At 50.2% G+C, this 23,423-nt stretch overlaps 2 protein-coding genes across 4 annotated transcripts; one reads left to right on the top strand and one right to left on the bottom strand.

Annotated features, from left to right (window-relative positions):
- Positions 1-6,237: 6,237 nt before the first annotated feature.
- Positions 6,238-10,595, bottom strand: LOC310891666 (uncharacterized protein). Of its 2 annotated transcripts, none has more exons than XM_083853903.1 (3): positions 8,781-10,595; positions 7,451-7,533; positions 6,238-6,298 (listed from the first exon to the last, which is right to left on the bottom strand). In XM_083853903.1, exons 1-2 carry the CDS (start codon positions 9,245-9,247, stop codon positions 7,506-7,508), a joined length of 495 nt encoding a protein of 164 aa, XP_083710029.1. In that variant the 5' UTR covers positions 9,248-10,595; the 3' UTR covers positions 6,238-6,298; positions 7,451-7,505. The 2 variants fall into 2 exon arrangements, with proteins under 2 accessions (XP_083710029.1, XP_083710030.1); XM_083853904.1 differs by lacking the exon at positions 6,238-6,298 and adding an exon at positions 6,307-7,298.
- A 3,112-nt stretch (positions 10,596-13,707) lies between these two features.
- On the top strand, positions 13,708-20,990 carry LOC310891667 (uncharacterized protein). 2 transcript variants are annotated; one of them, XR_014577661.1, is made up of 5 exons: positions 13,708-13,910; positions 14,087-14,174; positions 15,587-16,503; positions 17,751-17,833; positions 18,986-20,990. XR_014577661.1 is itself a non-coding variant. In XM_083853905.1 (3 exons), exons 1-2 carry the CDS (start codon positions 16,037-16,039, stop codon positions 17,776-17,778), a joined length of 495 nt encoding a protein of 164 aa, XP_083710031.1. In that variant the 5' UTR covers positions 14,689-16,036; the 3' UTR covers positions 17,779-17,833; positions 18,986-20,990. The 2 variants fall into 2 exon arrangements, 1 of the variants encoding a protein (XP_083710031.1); XM_083853905.1 differs by lacking the exons at positions 13,708-13,910; positions 14,087-14,174 and having other exon boundaries at positions 14,689-16,503.
- The last annotated feature ends 2,433 nt before the right edge of the window (positions 20,991-23,423 follow it).

Below are 23,423 nucleotides of genomic sequence, written 5' to 3' on the forward strand. Positions count from 1 at the left end.
GCACTCTCTGGACTCACTGCACTGCATCCCCAGTGGTGCCAGTGCACTCTCTGGATTCACTGCACTGCATCCCCACTGGTGCCAGTGCACTCTCTGGACTCACTGCAGTGCATCCCCAGTGGTGCCAGTGCACTCTCTGGACTCACTGCACTGCATCCCCAGTGGTGCCAGTGCACTCTCTGGATTCACTGCACTGCATCCCCAGTGGTGCCAGTGCACTCTCTGGGCTCACTGCACTGCATGCCCAGTGGTGCCAGTGCACTCTCTGGATTCACTGCACTGCATCCCCAGTGGTGACAGAGCCCTCACTGGACTCACTGCACTGCATCCCCAGTGGTGCCAGTGCACTCTCTGGATTCATTGCACTGCATCCCCAGTGGTGCCAGTGCACTCTCTGGACTCACTGCAGTGCATCGCCAGTGGTGCCAGTGCACTCTCTGGACTCAATGCAATGCATCCCTAGTGTTGCCAGTGCACTGTCTGGACTCACTGCACTGCATCCCCAATGGTGCCTGTGCACTCTATGGACTCAATGCAGTGCATTCCGAGGAGTGCAGTGAGTCCAGAGAGTGCACTGGCACCACAGGGGATGCACTGCAGTGAGTCCAGAGAGTGCACTGGCACCAGTGGGGATGCACTGCAATGACTCCAGAGAGTGCACTGGCACCACTGGGGATGCAGTGCAGTGAGTCCAGAGAGTGCACTGGCACCACTGGGGATGCACTGCAGTGAGTCCAGAGAGTGCACTGGCACCTTGGGGATGCAGTGCAGTGAGTCCAGAGAGTGCACTGGCACCACTGGGGATGCAGTGCAGTGAGTCCAGAGAGTGCACTGGCACCTTGGGAATGCAGTGCAGTGAGTCGAAAGAGTGCACTGGCAACACTAGGGATGCAGTGCATTGAGTCCAGAGAGTGCGCAGGCACCACTGGGGATGAACTGCAGTGAGTCCAGAGAGTGCACTGGCACCACTGGGGATGCAGTGCAGTGAGTCCAGAGAGTGCGCTGGCACCACTGGTGATGCAGCGCAGTGAGTCCAGAGAGTGCACTGGCACCACTGGGGATGCACTGCATTGAGTCCAGAGAGTGCACTGGCACCACTGGGGATGCTGTGCAGTGAGTCCAGAGAGTGCACTGGCACCACTGGCGATGCACTGCAGTGAGTCCAGAGAGTGCACTGGCACCACTGGGGATGCAGTGCAGTGAGTCCAGAGAGTGCACTGGCACCACTGGTGCACTGCCAGTGCACTCTCTGGACTCACTGCACTACATACCCAAGGTGCCAGTTCACTCTCTGGACTCACTGCACTGCATCCCCAGTGGTGCCAGTGCACTCTCTGGACTCACTGCACTACATACCCAAGGTGCCAGTTCACTCTCTGGACTCACTGCACTGCATCCGCAGTGGTGCCAGGGCACTCTCTGGACTCACTGCACTGCATCCCCAGTGGTGCCAGTGCACTCTATGGGCTCACTGCACTGCATCCCCTGAGGTGCCAGTGCACTCTCTGGACTCACTGCACTGCATCCCCAGTGGTGCCAGTGCACTCTCTGGACTCACTGCAGTGCGTCCCCAGTGGTGCCAGTGCACTCTCTTTACTCACTGCCCTGCATCCCCAGAGGTGCCAGCGAACTGTCTGGACTCACTGCACTGCATCCCCAGTGGTGCCAGCGCACTCTCTGGAGTCACTGCACTGCATCGCCAAGGTGCCAGTGCACTCTCTGGACTCACTGCTCTGCTCCAGCCGCACCAGCCGCTCCAGCGTCGGCAGCCGCTCCAGCCTCGGCAGCCCCTCCAACCGCTCCAGCCGCGGCAGCCGCTCCAGCCGCTCCAGACGCGGCAGCCGCTCCAGCCGCTCCAGATGCGGCAGCCGCTCCTGCCGCGGTAGCCGCGGCAGCCGCTCCAGCCGCTCCATCCGCTCCAGCCGCTCCAGCCGCGGCAACTGCTCCAGCCGCTCCAGCCGCTCCAGCCGCGGTAGCATCCCCAGCCCCGTTAGCCGCTCCAGCCGCGACAGCCGCTCCAGCCGCGGCAGCCGCTCCCACTCCTGTGTCTGCATCACCAGTGGACGGCTCTCCACTGGGGATGCACTGCAGTGAGTCCAGAAAGTGCACTGGCACCATTGGGGATGCAGTGCAGTGAGTCCAGAGAGTGCTCTGGCACCTTGGGGATGCAGTGCAGTGAGTCCAGAGAGTGCACTGGCACCATGGGGATGCAGTGCAGTGAGTCCAGAAATTGCACTGGCACCTTGGGGATGCAGTGCAGTGAGTCCAGAGAGTGCACTGGCACCACTGGGGATGCACTGCAATGAGTCCAGAGATTGCACTGGCACCACTGGGGATGCAGTGCAGTGAGTCCACAGAGTGCACTGGCAGCACTGGGTATGCAGTGCAGTGACTCTAGAGAGGGAAGTGGCACCACTATGGAGTCTATGGACTCACTGCACTGCATCCCCAGTGGTGCCAGTGCACTCTCTGGACTCACTGCACGGCATCCCCAGTGGTGCCAGTGCACTCTCTGGACTCACTGCTCTGCATTCCCAAGGTGCCAGTGCACTCTCTGGATTCACTGCACTGCATCCCCAGTGGTGCAAGTGCACTCTCTGGACTCACTGCACTGCATCCCCAGTGGTGCCAGTGCACTCTCTGGACTCACTGCACTGCATCCCCAGTGGTGCCAGTGCACTCTCTGGACTCACTGCAGTGCATTCCGAGGAGTGCCAGTGCACTCTCTGGACTCACTGCTCTGCTCCAGCCGCACCAGCCGCGGCAGCCGCTCCAGACGCTCCAGCCGCGGCAGCCGCTCCAGACGCTCCAGCCGCGGCAGCCGCTCCAGACGCGGCAACCGAGGCAGCCGCTCCTGCCGCGGTAGCCGCTCCAGCCGCTCCAGCCGCGGCAGCCGCTCCAGCCGCTCCAGCCGCGGCAACTGCTCCAGCCGCTCCAGCCGCTCCAGCCGCGGTAGCCTCTCCAGCCGCGTTAGCGGCTGCCGCGGCTGGAGCGGCTGGAGCGGCTGCCGCGGATGGAGCGGCTGCCGCGGCTACCGCGGCAGGAGCGGCTGCCGCGGCTGGAGCGGCTGCGGCGGCTGGAGCGGCTGGAGCGGCTGCCGCGGCTGGAGCGGCTGGAGGGGCTGCCGAGGCTGGAGCGTCTGCCGAGGCTGGAGCGGCTGGTACGGCTGGAGCAGAGCAGTGAGTCCAGAGAGTGCACTGGCACCACTGGGGATGCAGTGCAGTGAGCCCGTAGAGTGCACTGGCACCACTGGAGATGCACTGCAGTGAGTCCAGAGAGTGCACTGGCACCACTGGGGATGCAGTGCAGTGACTCCAGAGAGTGCGCTGGCACCACTGGGGATGCAGTGCAGTGAGTCCAGAGAGTTCGCTGGCACCACTGGGGATGCAGTGCAGTGAGTCCAGAGAGTGCACTGGCACCACTTTGGATGCACTGCAGTGAGTCCAGAGAGTGCACTGGCACCACTGGGGATGCAGTGCAGTGAGTCCAGAGAGTGCACTGGTACCACTGGGGATGCACTGCAGTGAGTCCAGAGAGTGCACTGGCACCACTGGGGATGCAGTGCAGTGAGTCCAGAGAGTGCACTGGCACCACTGGGGATGCAGGGCAGTGAGTCCAGAGAGTGCACTGGCACCACTGGGGATGCAGGGCAGTGAGTCCAGAGAGTGCACTGGCACCACTGGGGATGCACTGCAGTGAGTCCAGAGAGTGCAATGGCACCTCAGGGGATGCAGTGCAGTGAGCCCATAGAGTGCACTGGCAACACTTGGGATGCAGTGCAGTGAATCCACATAGTGCACTGGCACCACAGGGGATGCACTGCAGTGAGTCCAGAGAGTGCACTGGCAACACTGGGGATGCAGTGCAGTGAGTCCAGAGAGTGCACTGGCACCACTGGGGATGCAGTGCAGTGAGTCCAGAGAGTGAACTGGCACCTTGGGTATGTAGAGCAGTGAGTCCAGAGAGTGCACTGGCACCACTGGGGATGCAGTGCAGTGAGTCCAGAGAGTGAACTGGCACCTTGGGTATGTAGTGCAGTGAGTCCAGAGAGTGCACTGGCACCATGGGGATGCAGTGCAGTGAGTCCAGAGAGTGCGCTGGCACCACTGGGGATGCAGTGCAGTGAGTCCAGAGAGTGAACTGGCACCTTGGGTATGTAGTGCAGTGAGTCCACAGAGTGCACTGGCACCATGGGGATGCAGTGCAGTGAGTCCAGAGAGTGCGCTGGCACCACTGGGGATGCAGTGCAGTGAGTCCAGAGAGTGCACTGGCACCACTGGGGACTGTTTTGCAAAGAAAAGCGTTTTATTGTTGCTATTCACAGCTTCCATTATTCACAGGTTTTTGAATGCTAACATTGCTCAGGAAAAGATCTGATATTTGTAGGGGTACCGTCATTCCTAGTTATTTGTTTTTACATTGTCCTTGCATTTATTACCATATAATTTCAAGTCTAAGTTTGTGGTTTAAGTTATAATAAGGAAAAAAGCAGTAGTTGAGGTGATCAGGTTAAAGATTATAGATGGAGAGGAACTTGGCGTTAGATACTAAAAACAGGATGGCAGTTAGCCTTGCCTTAGAAAAATTAAAATGGTTGACTAAACTTTTTTTCCCAAAACGTTGTGTTGACCAGCCAATTTGTTTTTGGCGGTATTAAAGCTGTCTGCAATAAGTTTTTCTGTTTTGGATTGTAGCTAGTTCCTCTAGGTGCTCCCGCAGAATAGTATTTTTACTATACCTATATATACTTTATATATTTACTATACCTATATATACCTAATGCCTTTCTTAGAAACAAACAAACAAAATCTCTTTTTAAATATAACTTTCTTGCAGTTGTTAATGATTGAATTGCTCCGCCACAAAGGATTCTTTTTCCACCGGAGACGATATGTATGGATTGGCAAGAAACACAAAGTGTTGGAGTTGGCCTGTACAATCTTGGCAACACACGTTTTCTTAATGCTACTCTACAGTGTTTGACCTACACCCCCCACTTGCCAATTACATGCTTTCTCTTGAGCACAGCCAGTCATGTGAGTACTTTCTAACAGTATTTTAAATCTGTTGGATAGCTCTGAAGGTGAAGAACAGCAGTGATTCTGTGAGACAAAGTTACTTGCCTGATTTTACCTGTGGAAGCTGGCTTTGAGCATTTTATTAGCAGTGGGCTCAGAATAGCATATGGAGTGCGTTTAATGCACCATGTGTGTTTTTTGTTTGTTTTTTTAAAAGGATCTTTTCTTGCTTCATGGGAATAATGAAGTGCATTGGACAGGAATGCATTTAATGAACATTTGGCATTTGGGCTATTTGGGCTTCCTGCTGCTAGAAAGGCAATAAAATTTAGGATGTTGGCATCATAGGTCTTTAGTCTTCACAGCCTAGGTTCCATAATGCACTACAATAAATGGTCTGTTCGTTGTTGAACCAATTAAAAAAAACAGAAGCAAACAAAAACAAAACCTAGAAAGCAATATGAGCTGTTATGAACATGACTAGATTTTTTTGTGGGACTGTATTAAAATCTAGACTGATTTTGTTCTAAATAAAATGTTGTACTATAAACTAAATGTTGTACTAAACGTGTATGCTTTTTAGGCTGGTATCTTTGTATCGATACCTAGAAATTTAACTGTTTTCTTCCTGTATATAGAAATTGTTTCAGTTAAGAATCCTGTTGAAAAAAGGAGGGCAGAAGTACTATTACATACATTACTTTAGTTTTTCCTTTCTCCCAAAGGACTCGTAGCTCTGTATCATGAAGCTCAACTGACAGCACTGTGCTGAAAATAACCCACATTCTCTTAATGCTGTATCATCAATGTCAAATATTCTTTCCTCATATATTTTGCAGCCTGTGGAGTTCACATTCCTGTCAGCCTTCACAAACGTGACTTTGCAGTAGTCTTTTAGATTTCTCATCACAAAATGCACTTGAACACAAGCTTAATGGATATTTTTATTCTATAAAGTTGTGTGAAATGAAATGTTACGAGACTGTTGGGACAAGGAGACTTATCTATAGTTTAAATGTTACTTATATGTTTGTTTGTAGTTATGTCTGTTTCGCTAGACTGGGATGCTTTCTTCTTTCACTCTTCAGGTCGTGAACAAGATTTTTGCATGATGTGCACGATGGAGACTCACATTAACCAGGCCCTGCGTTGCACTGTTGATGCCATCGAGCCTACGCGTGTTATCAATAACCTCAGTCGTAAGTGGCTTCAGATGTATTTCTTTTTCAGTATCTTGTAATCTTCAAATAATTATTTGATGTGTATAAATGGTTTTAACACTGTAAAGAAGAGAGATTTTAGAAATACGAGAATTATTTCATTTTTAAATGAGGTAAATACTATCATCTTCTTATTTAGGAATAGGACAACATTTCCATTTTGGCAGTCAAGAAGACGCACACGAGTTCTTGCGCTATACTGTCGATGCTATGCAGGAAGCGTGCTTGAATGGAAGCACCAAGTCAGCATAAACAAATTCACTTTTATACGTTCTCTAGCACCTTGTAGTCCTTTATTTACTATCAAAACTGAAAGTCTACGTCATCCTTGGTTTTCATAAAACTCTTTGAAGAGTTAACTGTGTGCCTTAAATCTTCTGAGGTCTGATTATAATTTATTTCCAGATTGGACAGATCTTCTCAAGCTACCACCATCATTCATCAAATATTTGGAGGATTTCTAAGATCAAGAGGTACTTTAAAAAATATTCCTGTCCTTAGAACTGATCTGTGTCTTTTGTCGGTAGTAAAGCAGTCTGCAGTTTGTCTAAAGTAGTATCTATCGACAACTTGAATTTGGACAGTTAGTCTCCTCCACGTATTGTTAAGCATTTATATTTTGCTTCCACTGAAGTGCTTGAATTGCAAAGCAGTTTCGGATACGTATGAGGCATTTCTTGATATCACTTTGGATATAAAGGTAGGATGTTTTGTAAATATAATTCATGATGTTTAAGTACATGTATAACTTTCTAAATTAAACTTGTTTAACTTAAAAAACCAAACCACATACAATGTTAAAATATAAGAGCTTGGTGGTGGTTAGAAAGTGGATTGGACTTTGTCCTTCTGTGGAACCCCTGTAAATAGTCTCCGCATAAGGAGACAGCTCCACGTAAGGACACAGTTCAAGAGCTGTGCAAGACGCTGCTTAGTGAGCCAGCACAGGCTGCTAACATTAATTACCACAGAGCCAGCTCACATTCTCAACTCACAGGAACCTGCTGCTGCCTTCCACTCCAAATCATTCTCCATAGCTCCTTGCTTCAGCTCACCACTACTACAAAATGAAGCAACAACAACAACAACAACAACAACAACAAAGCTGCGTCTCCTTATTTCTAAATGAAGTTAAAAGATAACTTATGCTCTAAGTCATGCAATACATAAAACTAATATCTAGTATTAAGACATAATTAGTAATAATCTTACTCGCTACATTTGTAGCAATTCTCTCCATCCAGCTCTTCAGGTTTCACAAATAGTTCTAGAGCTCTGGTAACAGATGAAACCGCCTAGAGGAGCGAGAGAGAAGAGCGTAAAGTCACTGTAAATTCAAAATTCCAGAGATGCACTAGGAGTTTATAAGAGAATCTGACTAATACATACGTAAGCGATCTACTGGTAAGGTATTTAGGGTTAGGGGTTTAAGGTCTCAATTTTTGTTTGTTTTTAAGGTTAGGGGCTCCAGGGTTAGGGCCTTGAGAGTCTTAATTTTTTGGGTTAGGGTTTAGAGGGTCTTAATTTTTAGGGTTAGGGGTTTTAGGCGTAGGTCTTCAGGGCTTTAGTGTGGTAAATTTTATTGGGTTAGGGCTGAAAGGGTTTTTAGGGTTAGGGTTTCTAGAGTTTTTTGGGGTGGGGGTTAGGGTTAGATGCGTGGGTGCCGTAGGGTTAGGGGTTAGGCCTAATATTAGGGCGGAAGGCCAAATTAAGAGGGTGGGAGACCCCCAAAATTGAAGGGTTGAAGCCCCAAGTTAGGGGAAGGAACCTCAAAGTTGTGGGGTCCCCCAAAATTGGGCAGAAGAACTATTAATATTGGGGGAAACCCGAAAAAAGGAGGGTGGGGGACTCTAAAATTGGGGGGGACCCCCAAAAGTGGTCAGGTCCCCCCAAATTAGGGGAGGAACCCCCAAGATTGGGTGGGTGAACCCCCAAATTGGGGGGAAGAACACTTAAAATGGAAGCGTGAAATTCCAGAATTGAATGTGGACCCCCCAAGAACTGGGGAGGAATCCCCAAAATTCGGGGGGACCCTCAAAATTGGGGTTAAAGCCCCAGATGTCGGGGAGTGAAGCCCCAAATTAAGGGATGGAACCTCAAAAATGTGGTGAGAACCCCAACATTGGGGGAAAGAACCTTAATATTAGGGTGGCAGGCCTAAAAAAGATGGTGGGGGACCCCAAAATTGTGGGGGGATTGGAAGGGGGGGGGGAATCCCCAAAATGGAGGGGGAACCCCAAAACTGGGGGGGCGAAGCACCAAATTAGGGAAAGGAACCGAAAATTGTGGGGAAGAACCCTGAAATGGAGAGGTGAAAACCCGAAATTGAGGGGAAAACCCCAAAACGGCGGGAAAACCTCCATAAACACAAAATGGAACGGGAAATGTAACAGAGCAAAAAACGTGGCGTCCTACGGCAAACTGCGAGGCTCAATTTTCCGGGGAGTGCTGGGAAATGTAGTTCTTGGGAACTGGGTTTCCGGGAGGCCGTGTTGCCTTCCCAGAGCATGTCGGGAGGTGCAGTTCTCGAGAAGCCGCTTACCGGGCAGCCATATTGGGAGTCCGGGGAATGCCGGGAGATGTAGTCTTCCGGCACTGGGCTTCCGGGAGGCCATATTGGTTTCCCAGAGCATGCCGGGGTATGTAGTACTCGAGGGCACTGGGCTTCCGGGAGGCCATGTTGTTTTCCCAGAGCATGCCGGGAGATGTAGTTTTCCGGCACTGGACTTCCGGGAGGCCATATTGTTTTCCCAGAGCATGCCGGGAGATGTAGTTCTCGGACACTGAGCTTCCGGGAGGCCATGTTTTTTTCCTAGAACATGCTGGGAGATGTAGTCTTCCGGCACTGGACTTCCGGGAGGCCATATTGGTTTCCCAGAGCATGCCGGGATATGTAGTTTTCCGGCACTGGACTTCCGGGAGGCCATATTGTTTTCCCAGGGCATGCCGGGAGATGTAGTACTCGGGGGCACTGGGCTTCCGGGAAGCCATGTTGTTTTCCCAGAGCATGCCGGGAGATGTAGTTTTCCGGCACTGGACTTCCGGGAGGCCATATTGTTTTCCCAGAGCATGCCGGGAGATGTAGTCTTCCGGCACTGGGCGTTTTTTGCTAATAATAATTTTTGTACTAATAACATAGGCTCAGGCAAGGATCTCAGTGAGGTAGCATTTTTATTCACGAGTGCAATGGCAGGTGTCCCACAAGCCACGTACTAGTTTATACAGTTTAACACAGTTTATATAAATTTTTTTTTTCCCTCTCGGTGACCAGGACCCTCCCCAGTTTCCCAATTGACCGGGTAATCCAGGTTCACAATCTATCTGGTTCTTCACAGAAAATACACAGCTGCTGGCCTGTTACAAGTCAATTTTCTTTTTTTCTTGACTGTTTTCCTCTTTGAGGTGGTAATGTTTCTTACACCGTGATTTCCACCCAATTGCTCTAAGGATTCTGGTTGTCTGCATTTTACAAGGTTGTCTGTGAAGCTTTCTTATCACTGCACGCATATCTCAGTACCACCTTCCTTCCCTCTAAACGATGTAACTCTGTGCAAAAACATTTTTATTCCCACAACCTTGATCCCCTTACCCTAAAATCCTTATTCCCTTTAACCCTAACAACTCTAACCACAACCCTAACCCTTCATATCAACCCCCCAACGCTAATGACACTGACTAATGATCCAAACCCCAAACTGCCCCTAACCCCAGGCAACTGACAAAGAAACTGACACATAGCTGAAAACTACAAAAAAGGCAAAACCCTGGATACACACCCCAAATCACAAACACGTGACCAAAATGCTACAGAAAAGCCCCAGACGCAGGCCCCAAGCACTACAGCTAGGCCCCAGAAGCTCAAGACACATCCCAAAGCCAAAATGCAAGCCCCAAACGCTACAGAAAAGCCCCCAAACACCAGACGCAGGCTGCAGAAGTCTACAAGCAGGCCCCAACCACACCCGGATGCAGACCCCAACTGTCCACAAGCAGCTCCCAACCCCCCCCCATGAACTGGACCCCACCCCACCCAGATGCAGGCCCCAGCCCCAGCCCCCACGCCCCAGACTCTGGCCCCAAAGGTGTACAACCAGCTCCCAAATGTCCCCCTCAAAGGGAGGCTCCAAAGCCCGCCAGAAGACCCTAGAGTGTACAAGCAGCTCCCAACCCCCCCAGCACAGGCCCCAACCCCCCCCAGACACAGGCCCCAAAGGTGTCCAAGCAACTCCCCACCCTCCCCAGAGGCACACCCCAAAGGTGTACAAACAGCCCCAACCCCCCAAGACCCAGACCCCTACAGTGTACAAGCAGCTCCCACCCCCCCCCGCAAGGCAGGCCCTAACAGTGTACAAGCAGCTCCCACCCCCCCCCCAGACGCAGGCCCCACCAAAGGTGTACAAGCAGGCCCCTACAGTATACAAGCAGCTCACAACCACCCCCCCCAGAGGCAGGCCCCAACCCCCTCCAGATGCAAGCCCCAAAGGTGTACAAGCAGCTCCCAACCCCCTCCAGATGCAGATCCCTACATTGTACAAGCAGCTCCCAACACCTGCCCCCAAATTCACTTTTATACGTTCTCTAGCACCTTGTAGTCCTTTATTTACTATCAAAACTGAAAGTCTACGTCATCCGGTTTTCATAAAACTCTTTGAAGAGTTAACTGTGTGCCTTAAATCTTCTGAGGTCTGATTATAATTTATTTCCAGATTGGACAGATCTTCTCAAGCTACCACCATCATTCATCAAATATTTGGAGGATTTCTAAGATCAAGAGGTACTTTTAAAAATATTCCTGTCCTTAGAACTGATCTGTGTCTTTTGTCGGTAGTAAAGCAGTCTGCAGCTTGTCTAAAGTAGTATCTATCGACAACTTGAATTTGGACAGTTAGTCTCCTCCACGTATTGTTAAGCATTTATATTTTGCTTCCACTGAAGTGCTTGAATTGCAAAGCAGTTTCGGATACATATGAGGCATTTCTTGATATCACTTTGGATATAAAGGTAGGATGTTTTGTAAATATAATTCATGATGTTTAAGTACATGTATAACTTTCTAAATTAAACTTGTTTAACTTAAAAAACCAAACCACATACAATGTTAAGATATAAGAGCTTAAGAGAGCAGATGGAAGCATCTGCCTCGAGGGCAGGTGAGTTGGCAGAGTAAGGGAGCAGATGAGAGTACCTGTCCTAGCTGTGCTGTGGCTTTGGATGCTGCCGCGGCCTATGCTTTTCTTTTTCTTTCGCAGGTGCCTTGCACAGACTCAGAGGGGCCAAGCTGCACTCTGAAGAGCAGCACGAGAAGGGCAGGCTGGTCGTGAGTGGGGTTGGAGCGGAATGGCCAAGTTGCGCAAGGTGACTGCGAAGGGTATCCATTTTGCTTTTCAGGTGTCATGGCAGGCTCTACACAGAAGTGGCTGAGGATTTGAGAAGAGGTTACAGAGCATCAAGGAGCAGCACATGCAGTGACGGTTTCCAAACGGTATGGTTGCTTTCTCTTCTGTTCATCAGGTGCCACAGGCAAGGTGGGCTGTGACGTTAGTCTTTAGAATCGGAGCTAAGCAGGTCGCTAGAATGCCACAGGGCATCTGAGAAGGGTGTTTTAACAGAAAAAGCTTGTCTGGCATGGCAGTGCCTGATGGCAGTGTGTTTCCACAGGTGAAGAGGTGCCTGAAGCCCCATCCTGTCTAGCCTGCGCACACCTCGCTGAGAATGAAAGCCGCTTTCCAGTAATTCAGAAAGCCAAGTTACATCTCGGCCTCGAGCATCTGGGGCCTGTGCTTTTGGGCCTGTCTGTAGCATTTGGCACTTGCATTAATACTTTCTTGGCATATATTTAGGCTTTTGGGGCCAGTGACTTGGGGGGGTGTGGAGCTGCTTGTACACCTTTGGGGCTTGCATCTGGGGGGGGGGGGTTGGGAGTTGCTTGTACACCTTTGGGGACTGTGGCTGGGGGGGGGGTGAGGGCCTGCATCTGGGGGGGTTGGAAGCTGCTCCTACAATGTAGGGATCTGTATCTGTGGGGGTTGGGAGCTGCTTGTACACAGTATGGGCTTGCGTTTGGGGGCAGGTGTTGGGAGCTGCTTGTACAATGTAGGGATCTGCATCTGGAGGGGGTTGGGAGCTGCTTGTACACCTTTGGGGCTTGCATCTGGAGGGGGTTGGGGCCTGCCTCTGGGGGGGGTGGTTGTGAGCTGCTTGTATACTGTAGGGGCCTGCTTGTACACCTTTGGTGGGGCCTGCGTCTGGGGGGGGGGGTGGGAGCTGCTTGTACACTGTTAGGGCCTGCCTTGCGGGGGGGGGTGGGAGCTGCTTGTACACTGTAGGGGTCTGGGTCTTGGGGGGTTGGGGCTGTTTGTACACCTTTGGGGTGTGCCTCTGGGGAGGGTGGGGAGTTGCTTGGACACCTTTGGGGCCTGTGTCTGGGGGGGGTTGGGGCCTGTGCTGGGGGGGTTGGGAGCTGCTTGTACACTCTAGGGTCTTCTGGCGGGCTTTGGAGCCTCCCTTTGAGGGGGACATTTGGGAGCTGGTTGTACACCTTTGGGGCCAGAGTCTGGGGCGTGGGGGCTGGGGCTGGGGCCTGCATCTGGGTGGGGTGGGGTCCAGTTCATGGGGGGGGGTTGGGAGCTGCTTGTGGACAGTTGGGGTCTGCATCCGGGTGTGGTTGGGGCCTGCTTGTAGACTTCTGCAGCCTGCGTCTGGTGTTTGGGGGCTTTTCTGTAGCGTTTGGGGCTTGCATTTTGGCTTTGGGATGTGTCTTGAGCTTCTGGGGCCTAGCTGTAGTGCTTGGGGCCTGCGTCTGGGGCTTTTCTGTAGCATTTTGGTCACGTGTTTGTGATTTGGGGTGTGTATCCAGGGTTTTGCCTTTTTTGTAGTTTTCAGCTATGTGTCAGTTTCTTTGTCAGTTGCCTGGGGTTAGGGGCAGTTTGGGGTTTGGATCATTAGTCAGTGTCATTAGCGTTGGGGGGTTGATATGAAGGGTTAGGGTTGTGGTTAGAGTTGTTAGGGTTAAAGGGAATAAGGATTTTAGGGTAAGGGGATCAAGGTTGTGGGAATAAAAATGTTTTTGCACAGAGTTACATCGTTTAGAGGGAAGGAAGGTGGTACTGAGATATGCTTGCAGTGATAAGAAAGCTTCACAGACAACCTTGTAAAATGCAGACAACCAGAATCCTTAGAGCAAATTAGTTATACATGGCATATTTAAACATAACATTTAGCAAATTTAGTTATACATGTATAACTTTCTAAATTAAACTTGTTTAACTTAAAAAACCAAACCACATACAATGTTAAAATATAAGAGCTTAAGAGAGCAGATGGAAGCATCTGCCTCGAGGGCAGGTGAGTTGGCAGAGTAAGGGAGCAGATGAGAGTACCTGTCCTAGCTGTGCTGTGGCTTTGGATGCTGCCGCGGCCTATGCTTTTCTTTTTCTTTCGCAGGTGCCTTGCACAGACTCGGGCCAAGCTGCACTCTGAAGAGCAGCACGAGAAGGGCAGGCTGGTCGTGAGTGGGGTTGGAGCGGAATGGCCAAGTTGCGCAAGGTGACTGCGAAGGGTATCCATTTTGCTTTTCAGGTGTCATGGCAGGCTCTACACAGAAGTGGCTGAGGATTTGAGAAGAGGTTACAGAGCATCAAGGAGCAGCACGTGCAGTGACGGTTTCCAAACGGTATGGTTGCTTTCTCTTCTGTTCATCAGGTGCCACAGGCAAGGTGGGCTGTGACGTTAGTCTTTAGAATCGGAGCTAAGCAGGTCACTAGAATGCCACAGGGCATCTGAGAAGGGTGTTTTAACAGAAAAAGCTTGTCTGGCATGGCAGTGCCTGATGGCAGTGTTTTTCCACAGGTGAAGAGGTGCCTGAAGCCCCATCCTGTCTAGCCTGCGCACACCTCGCTGAGAATGAAAGCCGCTTTCCAGTAATTCAGAAAGCCAAGTTACATCTCGGCCTCGAGCATCTGGGGCCTGTGCTTTTGGGCCTGTCTGTAGCATTTGGCACTTGCATTAATACTTTCTTGGCATATATTTAGGCTTTTGGGGCCAGTGACTTGGGGGGGTGTGGAGCTGCTTGTACACCTTTGGGGCTTGCATCTGGGGGGGGGGGTTGGGAGTTGCTTGTACAGCTTTGGGGACTGTGGCTGGGGGGGGGTCAGGGCCTGCATCTGGGGGGGTTGGAAGCTGCTCCTACAATGTAGGGATCTGTATCTGTGGGGGTTGGGAGCTGCTTGTACACAGTATGGGCTTGCGTTTGGGGGCAGGTGTTGGGAGCTGCTTGTACAATGTAGGGATCTGCATCTGGAGGGGGTTGGGAGCTGCTTGTACACCTTTGGGGCTTGCATCTGGAGGGGGTTGGGGCCTGCCTCTGGGGGGGGTGGTTGTGAGCTGCTTGTATACTGTAGGGGCCTGCTTGTACACCTTTGGTGGGGCCTGCGTCTGGGGGGGGGGTGGGAGCTGCTTGTACACTGTTAGGGCCTGCCTTGCGGGGGGGGGTGGGAGCTGCTTGTACACTGTAGGGGTCTGGGTCTTGGGGGGTTGGGGCTGTTTGTACACCTTTGGGGTGTGCCTCTGGGGAGGGTGGGGAGTTGCTTGGACACCTTTGGGGCCTGTGTCTGGGGGGGGTTGGGGCCTGTGCTGGGGGGGTTGGGAGCTGCTTGTACACTCTAGGGTCTTCTGGCGGGCTTTGGAGCCTCCCTTTGAGGGGGACATTTGGGAGCTGGTTGTACACCTTTGGGGCCAGAGTCTGGGGCGTGGGGGCTGGGGCTGGGGCCTGCATCTGGGTGGGGTGGGGTCCAGTTCATGGGGGGGGGTTGGGAGCTGCTTGTGGACAGTTGGGGTCTGCATCCGGGTGTGGTTGGGGCCTGCTTGTAGACTTCTGCAGCCTGCGTCTGGTGTTTGGGGGCTTTTCTGTAGCGTTTGGGGCTTGCATTTTGGCTTTGGGATGTGTCTTGAGCTTCTGGGGCCTAGCTGTAGTGCTTGGGGCCTGCGTCTGGGGCTTTTCTGTAGCATTTTGGTCACGTGTTTGTGATTTGGGGTGTGTATCCAGGGTTTTGCCTTTTTTGTAGTTTTCAGCTATGTGTCAGTTTCTTTGTCAGTTGCCTGGGGTTAGGGGCAGTTTGGGGTTTGGATCATTAGTCAGTGTCATTAGCGTTGGGGGGTTGATATGAAGGGTTAGGGTTGTGGTTAGAGTTGTTAGGGTTAAAGGGAATAAGGATTTTAGGGTAAGGGGATCAAGGTTGTGGGAATAAAAATGTTTTTGCACAGAGTTACATCGTTTAGAGGGAAGGAAGGTGGTACTGAGATATGCGTGCAGTGATAAGAAAGCTTCACAGACAACCTTGTAAAATGCAGACAACCAGAATCCTTAGAGCAATTGGGTGGAAATCACGGTGTAAGAAACATTACCACCTCAAAGAGGAAAACAGTCAAGAAAAAAAGAAAATTGACTTGTAACAGGCCAGCAGCTGTGTATTTTCTGTGAAGAACCAGATAGATTGTGAACCTGGATTACCCGGTCAATTGGGAAACTGGGGAGGGTCCTGGTCACCGAGAGGGAAAAAAAAAATTTATATAAACTGTGTTAAACTGTATAAACTAGTACGTGGCTTGTGGGACACCTGCCATTGCACTCGTGAATAAAAATGCTACCTCACTGAGATCCTTGCCTGAGCCTATGTTATTAGTACAAAAATTATTATTAGCAAAAAACGCCCAGTGCCGGAAGACTACATCTCCCGGCATGCTCTGGGAAAACAATATGGCCTCCCGGAAGTCCAGTGCCGGAAAACTACATCTCCCGGCATGCTCTGGGAAAACAACATGGCTTCCCGGAAGCCCAGTGCCCCCGAGTACTACATCTCCCGGCATGCCCTGGGAAAACAATATGGCCTCCCGGAAGTCCAGTGCCGGAAAACTACATATCCCGGCATGCTCTGGGAAACCAATATGGCCTCCCGGAAGTCCAGTGCCGGAAGACTACATCTCCCAGCATGTTCTAGGAAAAAAACATGGCCTCCCGGAAGCTCAGTGTCCGAGAACTACATCTCCCGGCATGCTCTGGGAAAACAATATGGCCTCCCGGAAGTCCAGTGCCGGAAAACTACATCTCCCGGCATGCTCTGGGAAAACAACATGGCCTCCCGGAAGCCCAGTGCCCTCGAGTACTACATACCCCGGCATGCTCTGGGAAACCAATATGGCCTCCCGGAAGCCCAGTGCCGGAAGACTACATCTCCCGGCATTCCCCGGACTCCCAATATGGCTGCCCGGTAAGCGGCTTCTCGAGAACTGCACCTCCCGACATGCTCTGGGAAGGCAACATGGCCTCCCGGAAACCCAGTTCCCAAGAACTACATTTCCCAGCACTCCCCGGAAAATTGAGCCTCGCAGTTTGCCGTAGGACGCCACGTTTTTTGCTCTGTTACATTCCCCGTTCCATTTTGTGTTTATTGAGGTTTTCCCGCCGTTTTGGGGTTTTCCCCTCAATTTCGGGTTTTCACCTCTCCATTTCAGGGTTCTTCCCCACAATTTTCGGTTCCTTTCCCTAATTTGGTGCTTCGCCCCCCCAGTTTTGGGGTTCCCCCTCCATTTTGGGGATTCCCCCCCCCCTTCCAATCCCCCCACAATTTTGGGGTCCCCCACCATCTTTTTTAGGCCTGCCACCCTAATATTAAGGTTCTTTCCCCCAATGTTGGGGTTCTCACCACATTTTTGAGGTTCCATCCCTTAATTTGGGGCTTCACTCCCCGACATCTGGGGCTTTAACCCCAATTTTGAGGGTCCCCCCGAATTTTGGGGATTCCTCCCCAGTTCTTGGGGGGTCCACATTCAATTCTGGAATTTCACGCTTCCATTTTAAGTGTTCTTCCCCCCAATTTGGGGGTTCACCCACCCAATCTTGGGGGTTCCTCCCCTAATTTGGGGGGACCTGACCACTTTTGGGGGTCCCCCCCAATTTTAGAGTCCCCCACCCTCCTTTTTTCGGGTTTCCCCCAATATTAATAGTTCTTCTGCCCAATTTTGGGGGACCCCACAACTTTGAGGTTCCTTCCCCTAACTTGGGGCTTCAACCCTTCAATTTTGGGGGTCTCCCACCCTCTTAATTTGGCCTTCCGCCCTAATATTAGGCCTAACCCCTAACCCTACGGCACCCACGCATCTAACCCTAACCCCCACCCCAAAAAACTCTAGAAACCCTAACCCTAAAAACCCTTTCAGCCCTAACCCAATAAAATTTACCACACTAAAGCCCTGAAGACCTACGCCTAAAACCCCTAACCCTAAAAATTAAGACCCTCTAAACCCTAACCCAAAAAATTAAGACTCTCAAGGCCCTAACCCTGGAGCCCCTAACCTTAAAAACAAACAAAAATTGAGACCTTAAACCCCTAACCCTAAATACCTTACCAGTAGATCGCTTACGTATGTATTAGTCAGATTCTCTTATAAACTCCTAGTGCATCTCTGGAATTTTGAATTTACAGTGACTTTACGCTCTTCTCTCTCGCTCCTCTAGGCGGTTTCATCTGTTACCAGAGCTCTAGAACTATTTGTGAAACCTGAAGAGCTGGATGGAGAGAATTGCTACAAATGTAGCGAGTAAGATTATTACTAATTATGTCTTAATACTAGATATTAGTTTTATGTATTGCATGACTTAGAGCATAAGTTATCTTTTAACTTCATTTAGAAATAAGGAGACGCAGCTTTGTTGTTGTTGTTGTTGTTGTTGTTGTTGCTTCATTTTGTAGTAGTGGTGAGCTGAAGCAAGGAGCTATGGAGAATGATTTGGAGTGGAAGGCAGCAGCAGGTTCCTGTGAGTTGAGAATGTGAGCTGGCTCTGTGGTAATTAATGTTAGCAGCCTGTGCTGGCTCACTAAGCAGCGTCTTGCACAGCTCTTGAACTGTGTCCTTACGTGGAGCTGTCTCCTTATGCGGAGACTATTTACAGGGGTTCCACAGAAGGACAAAGTCCAATCCACTTTCTAACCACCACCAAGCTCTTATATTTTAACATTGTATGTGGTTTGGTTTTTTAAGTTAAACAAGTTTAATTTAGAAAGTTATACATGTACTTAAACATCATGAATTATATTTACAAAACATCCTACCTTTATATCCAAAGTGATATCAAGAAATGCCTCATATGTATCCGAAACTGCTTTGCAATTCAAGCACTTCAGTGGAAGCAAAATATAAATGCTTAACAATACGTGGAGGAGACTAACTGTCCAAATTCAAGTTGTCGATAGATACTACTTTAGACAAACTGCAGACTGCTTTACTACCGACAAAAGACACAGATCAGTTCTAAGGACAGGAATATTTTTAAAAGTACCTCTTGATCTTAGAAATCCTCCAAATATTTGATGAATGATGGTGGTAGCTTGAGAAGATCTGTCCAATCTGGAAATAAATTATAATCAGACCTCAGAAGATTTAAGGCACACAGTTAACTCTTCAAAGAGTTTTATGAAAACCAAGGATGACGTAGACTTTCAGTTTTGATAGTAAATAAAGGACTACAAGGTGCTAGAGAACGTATAAAAGTGAATTTGTTTATGCTGACTTGGTGCTTCCATTCAAGCACGCTTCCTGCATAGCATCGACAGTATAGCGCAAGAACTCGTGTGCGTCTTCTTGACTGCCAAAACGGAAATGTTGTCCTATTCCTAAATAAGAAGATGATAGTATTTACCTCATTTAAAAATGAAATAATTCTCGTATTTCTAAAATCTCTCTTCTTTACAGTGTTAAAACCATTTATACACATCAAATAATTATTTGAAGATTACAAGATACTGAAAAAGAAACACATCTGAAGCCACTTACGACTGAGGTTATTGATAACACGCATAGGCTCGATGGCATCAACAGTGCAACGCAGGGCCTGGTTAATGTGAGTCTCCATCGTGCACATCATGCAAAAATCTTGTTCACGACCTGAAGAGTGAAAGAAGAAAGCATCCCAGTCTAGCGAAACAGACATAACTACAAACAAACATATAAGTAACATTTAAACTATAGATACAGTATCCACTCTCCTTGTCCCAACAGTCTCGTAACATTTCATTTCACACAACTTTATAGAATAAAAATATCCATTAAGCTTGTGTTCAAGTGCATTTTGTGATGAGAAATCTAAAAGACTACTGCAAAGTCACGTTTGTGAAGGCTGACAGGAATGTGAACTCCACAGGCTGCAAAATATATGAGGAAAGAATATTTGACATTGATGATACAGCATTAAGAGAATGTGGGTTATTTTCAGCACAGTGCTGTCAGTTGAGCTTCATGATACAGAGCTACGAGTCCTTTGGGAGAAAGGAAAAACTAAAGTAATGTATGTAATAGTACTTCTGCCCTCCTTTTTTCAACAGGATTCTTAACTGAAACAATTTCTATATACAGGAAGAAAACAGTTAAATTTCTAGGTATCGATACAAAGATACCAGCCTAAAAAGCATACACGTTTAGTACAACATTTAGTTTATAGTACAACATTTTATTTAGGACAAAATCAGTCTAGATTTTAATACAGTCCCACAAAAAAATCTAGTCATGTTCATAACAGCTCATATTGCTTTCTAGGTTTTGTTTTTGTTTGCTTCTTTTTTTTTAATTGGTTCAACAACGAACAGACCATTTATTGTAGTGCATTATGGAACCTAGGCTGTGAAGACTAAAGACCTATGATGCCAACATCCTAAATTTTATTGCCTTTCTAGCAGCAGGAAGCCCAAATAGCCCAAATGCCAAATGTTCATTAAATGCATTACTGTCCAATGCACTTCATTATTCCCATGAAGCAAGAAAAGATCCTTTTAAAAAAACAAACAAAAAACACACATGGTGCATTAAACGCACTCCATATGCTATTCTGAGCCCACTGCTAATACAATGCTCAAAGCCAGCTTCTACAGGTAAAATCAGGCAAGTAACTTTGTCTCACAGAATCACTGCTGTTCTTTCACCTTCAGAGCTATCCAACAGATTTAAAATACTGTTAGAAAGTACTCACATGACTGGCTGTGCTCAAGAGAAAGCATGTAATTGGCAAGTGGGGGGGGTGTAGGCCAAACACTGTAGAGTAGCATTAAGAAAGCGTGTGTTGCCAAGATTGTACAGGCCAACTCCAACACTTTGTGTTTCTTGCCAATCCATACGTATCTTCTCAGGTGGAAAAAGAATCCTTTGTGGCGGAGCAAGTCCATCAGTAACAACTGCAAGAAAGTTATATTTAAAAAGAGATTTTGTTTGTTTCTAAGAAAGGCATTAGGTATATATAGGTATAGTAAATATATAAAGTATATATAGGTATAGTAAAAATACTATTCTGCGGGAGCACCTAGAGGAACTAGCTACAATCCAAAACAGAAAAACTTATTGCAGACAGCTTTAATACCGCCAAATTCAAATTGGCTGGTCAATACAACGTTTTGGGAAAAAAAGTTTAGTCAACCATTTTAATTTTTCTAAGGCAAGGCTAACTGCCATCCTGTTTTTAGTATCTAACGCCAAGTTCCTCTCCATCTATAATCTTTAACCTGATTACCTCAACTACTGCTTTTTTCCTTATTATAACTTAAACCACAAACTTAGACTTGAAATTATATGGTAATAAATGCAAGGACAATGTAAAAACAAATAACTAGGAATGACGGTACCCCTACAAATATCAGATCTTTTCCTGAGCAATGTTAGCATTCAAAAACCTGTGAATAATGGAAGCTGTGAATAGCAACAATAAAACGCTTTTCTTTGCAAAACAGTCCCCAGTGGTGCCAGTGCACCCTCTGGAGTCACTGCACTGCATTCCCAGTGGTGCCAGTGCCCTCTCTGCACTCACTGCAGTGAATCCCCAGCGGTGACAGTGCACTCTCTGGATTCACTGCACTGCATCCCCAGTGGTGCCAGTGCACTCTCTGGACTCACTGCACTGCATCACCAGTGGTGCCAGTGCACTCTCTGGACTCACTGCAGTGCATCCCCAGTGGTGCCAGTGCACTCTCTGGACTCACTGCAGTGCATCCCCAGTGGTGCCAGTGCACTCTGTGGACTCTCTGTACTGCATCCCCAGTGGTGCCAGTGCACTCTCTGGACTCACTGCACTGCATCCCCAGTGGTGCCAGTGCACTCTGTGGACTCACTGCACTGCATCACCAGTGGTGCCAGTGCACTCTCTGGACTCACTGCAGTGCATCCCCAGTGGTGCCAGTGCACTCTGTGGACTCACTGCACTGCATCCCCAGTGGTGCCAGCGCACTCTCTGGACTCACTGCACTGCATCCCCATGGTGCCAGTGCACTCTGTGGACTCACTGCACTACATACCCAAGGTGCCAGTTCACTCTCTGGACTCACTGCACTGCATCCCCAGTGGTGCCAGCGCACTCTCTGGACTCACTGCCCTGCATCCCCATGGTGCCAGTACACTCTCTGGACTCACTGCACTACATACCCAAGTTGCCAGTTCACTCTCTGGACTCACTGCACTGCATCCCCAGTGGTGCCAGTGCACTCTCTGGACTCACTGCTCTACATACCCAAGGTGCCAGTTCACTCTCTGGACTCACTGCACTGCATCCCCAGTGGTGCCAGTGCACTCTCTGAACTCACTGCACTGCATCCCCAGTGTTGCCAGTGCACTCTCTGGACTCACTGCAGTGCATCCCCTGTGGTGCCAGTGCACTATGTGGATTCACTGCACTGCATCCCAAGTGTTGCCAGTGCACTCTATGGGCTCACTGCACTGCATCCCCTGAGGTGCCATTGCACTCTCTGGACTCACTGCAGTGCATCCCCAGTGGTGCCAGTGCACTCTCTGGACTCACTGCCCTGCATCCCCAGTGGTGCCAGTGCACTCTCTGGACTCACTGCCCTGCATCCCGAGTGGTGCCAGTGCACTCTCTGGACTCACTGCACTGCATCCCCAGTGGTGCCAGTGCACTCTCTGGACTCACTGCACTGCATCCCCAGTGGTGCCAGTGCACTCTCTGGACTCACTGCACTGCATCCCCAGTGGTGCCAGTGCACTCTCTGGACTCACTGCAGTGCATCCAAAGTGGTGCCAGTGCACTCTCTGGACTCACTGCACTGCATCCCCAGTGGTGCCAGCGAACTCTCTGGACTCACTGCACTGCATCCCCAGTGGTGCCAGGGCACTCTCTGGAGTCACTGCACTGCATCCCCAGTGGTGCCAGTGCACTCTCTGGACTCACTGCAGTGCATCCCCAGTGGTGCCAGTGCACTCTACGGGCTCACTGCACTGCATCCCCAGTGGTGCCAGTGCACTCTCTGGACTCACTGCTCTGCTCCAGCCGTACCAGCCGCTCCAGCCTCGGCAGACGCTCCAGCCTCGGCAGCCCCTCCAGCCGCTCCAGCCGCGGCAGCCGCTCCAGCCGCTCCAGCCGCCGCAGCCGCTCCAGCCGCGGCAGCCGCTCCTGCCGCGGTAGCCGCGGCAGCCGCTCCATCCGCGGCAGCCGCTCCAGCCGCTCCAGCCGCGGCAGCCGCTAACGCGGCTGGAGAGGCTACCGCGGCTGGAGCGGCTGGAGCGGCTGGAGCAGTTGCCGCGGCTGGAGCGGCTGGAGCGGCTGCCGCGGCTGGAGCGGCTGGAGCGGCTACCGCGGCAGGAGCGGCTGCCTCGGTTGCCGCGTCTGGAGCGGCTGCCGCGGCTGGAGCGTCTGGAGCGGCTGCCGCGGCTGGAGCGTCTGGAGCGGCTGCCGCGGCTGGAGCAGAGCAGTGAGTCCAGAGAGTGCACTGGCACCTTGGGGATGCAGTGCAGTGAGTCCAGAGAGTGCACTGGCACTCCTCGGAATGCACTGCAGTGAGTCCAGAGAGTGCACTGGCACCACTGGGGATGCAGTGCAGTGAGTCCAGAGAGTGCACTGGCACCACTGGGGATGCAGTGCAGTGAGTCCAGAGAGTGCACTTGCACCACTGGGGATGCAGTGCAGTGAATCCAGAGAGTGCACTGGCACCTTGGGAATGCAGAGCAGTGAGTCCAGAGAGTGCACTGGCACCACTGGGGACGCCGTGCAGTGAGTCCAGAGAGTGCACTGGCACCACTGGGGATGCAGTGCAGTGAGTCCATAGACTCCATAGTGGTGCCACTTCCCTCTCTAGAGTCACTGCACTGCATACCCAGTGCTGCCAGTGCACTCTGTGGACTCACTGCACTGCATCCCCAG

The sequence above is a fragment of the Anser anser genome (assembly GCF_964211835.1).
Source record: "Anser anser genome assembly, contig: HAP1_SCAFFOLD_266, whole genome shotgun sequence".
Classification (NCBI taxonomy): Eukaryota; Metazoa; Chordata; class Aves; order Anseriformes; family Anatidae; genus Anser; species Anser anser.

Coding starts and splice junctions, on each gene's coding strand:
- LOC310891666 (XM_083853903.1), bottom strand. CDS start 9,247: ATGCTCTGGGAAAACAACATGGCTTCCCGGAAGCCCAGTGCCCCCGAG. Junction 7,534..8,780: donor ACTCCCAATATGGCTGCCCG/GTAAGCGGCTTC, acceptor TCGCTCCTCTAG/GCGGTTTCATCTGTTACCAG.
- LOC310891667 (XM_083853905.1), top strand. CDS start 16,037: ATGCTCTGGGAAAACAACATGGCTTCCCGGAAGCCCAGTGCCCCCGAG. Junction 16,504..17,750: donor ACTCCCAATATGGCTGCCCG/GTAAGCGGCTTC, acceptor TCGCTCCTCTAG/GCGGTTTCATCTGTTACCAG.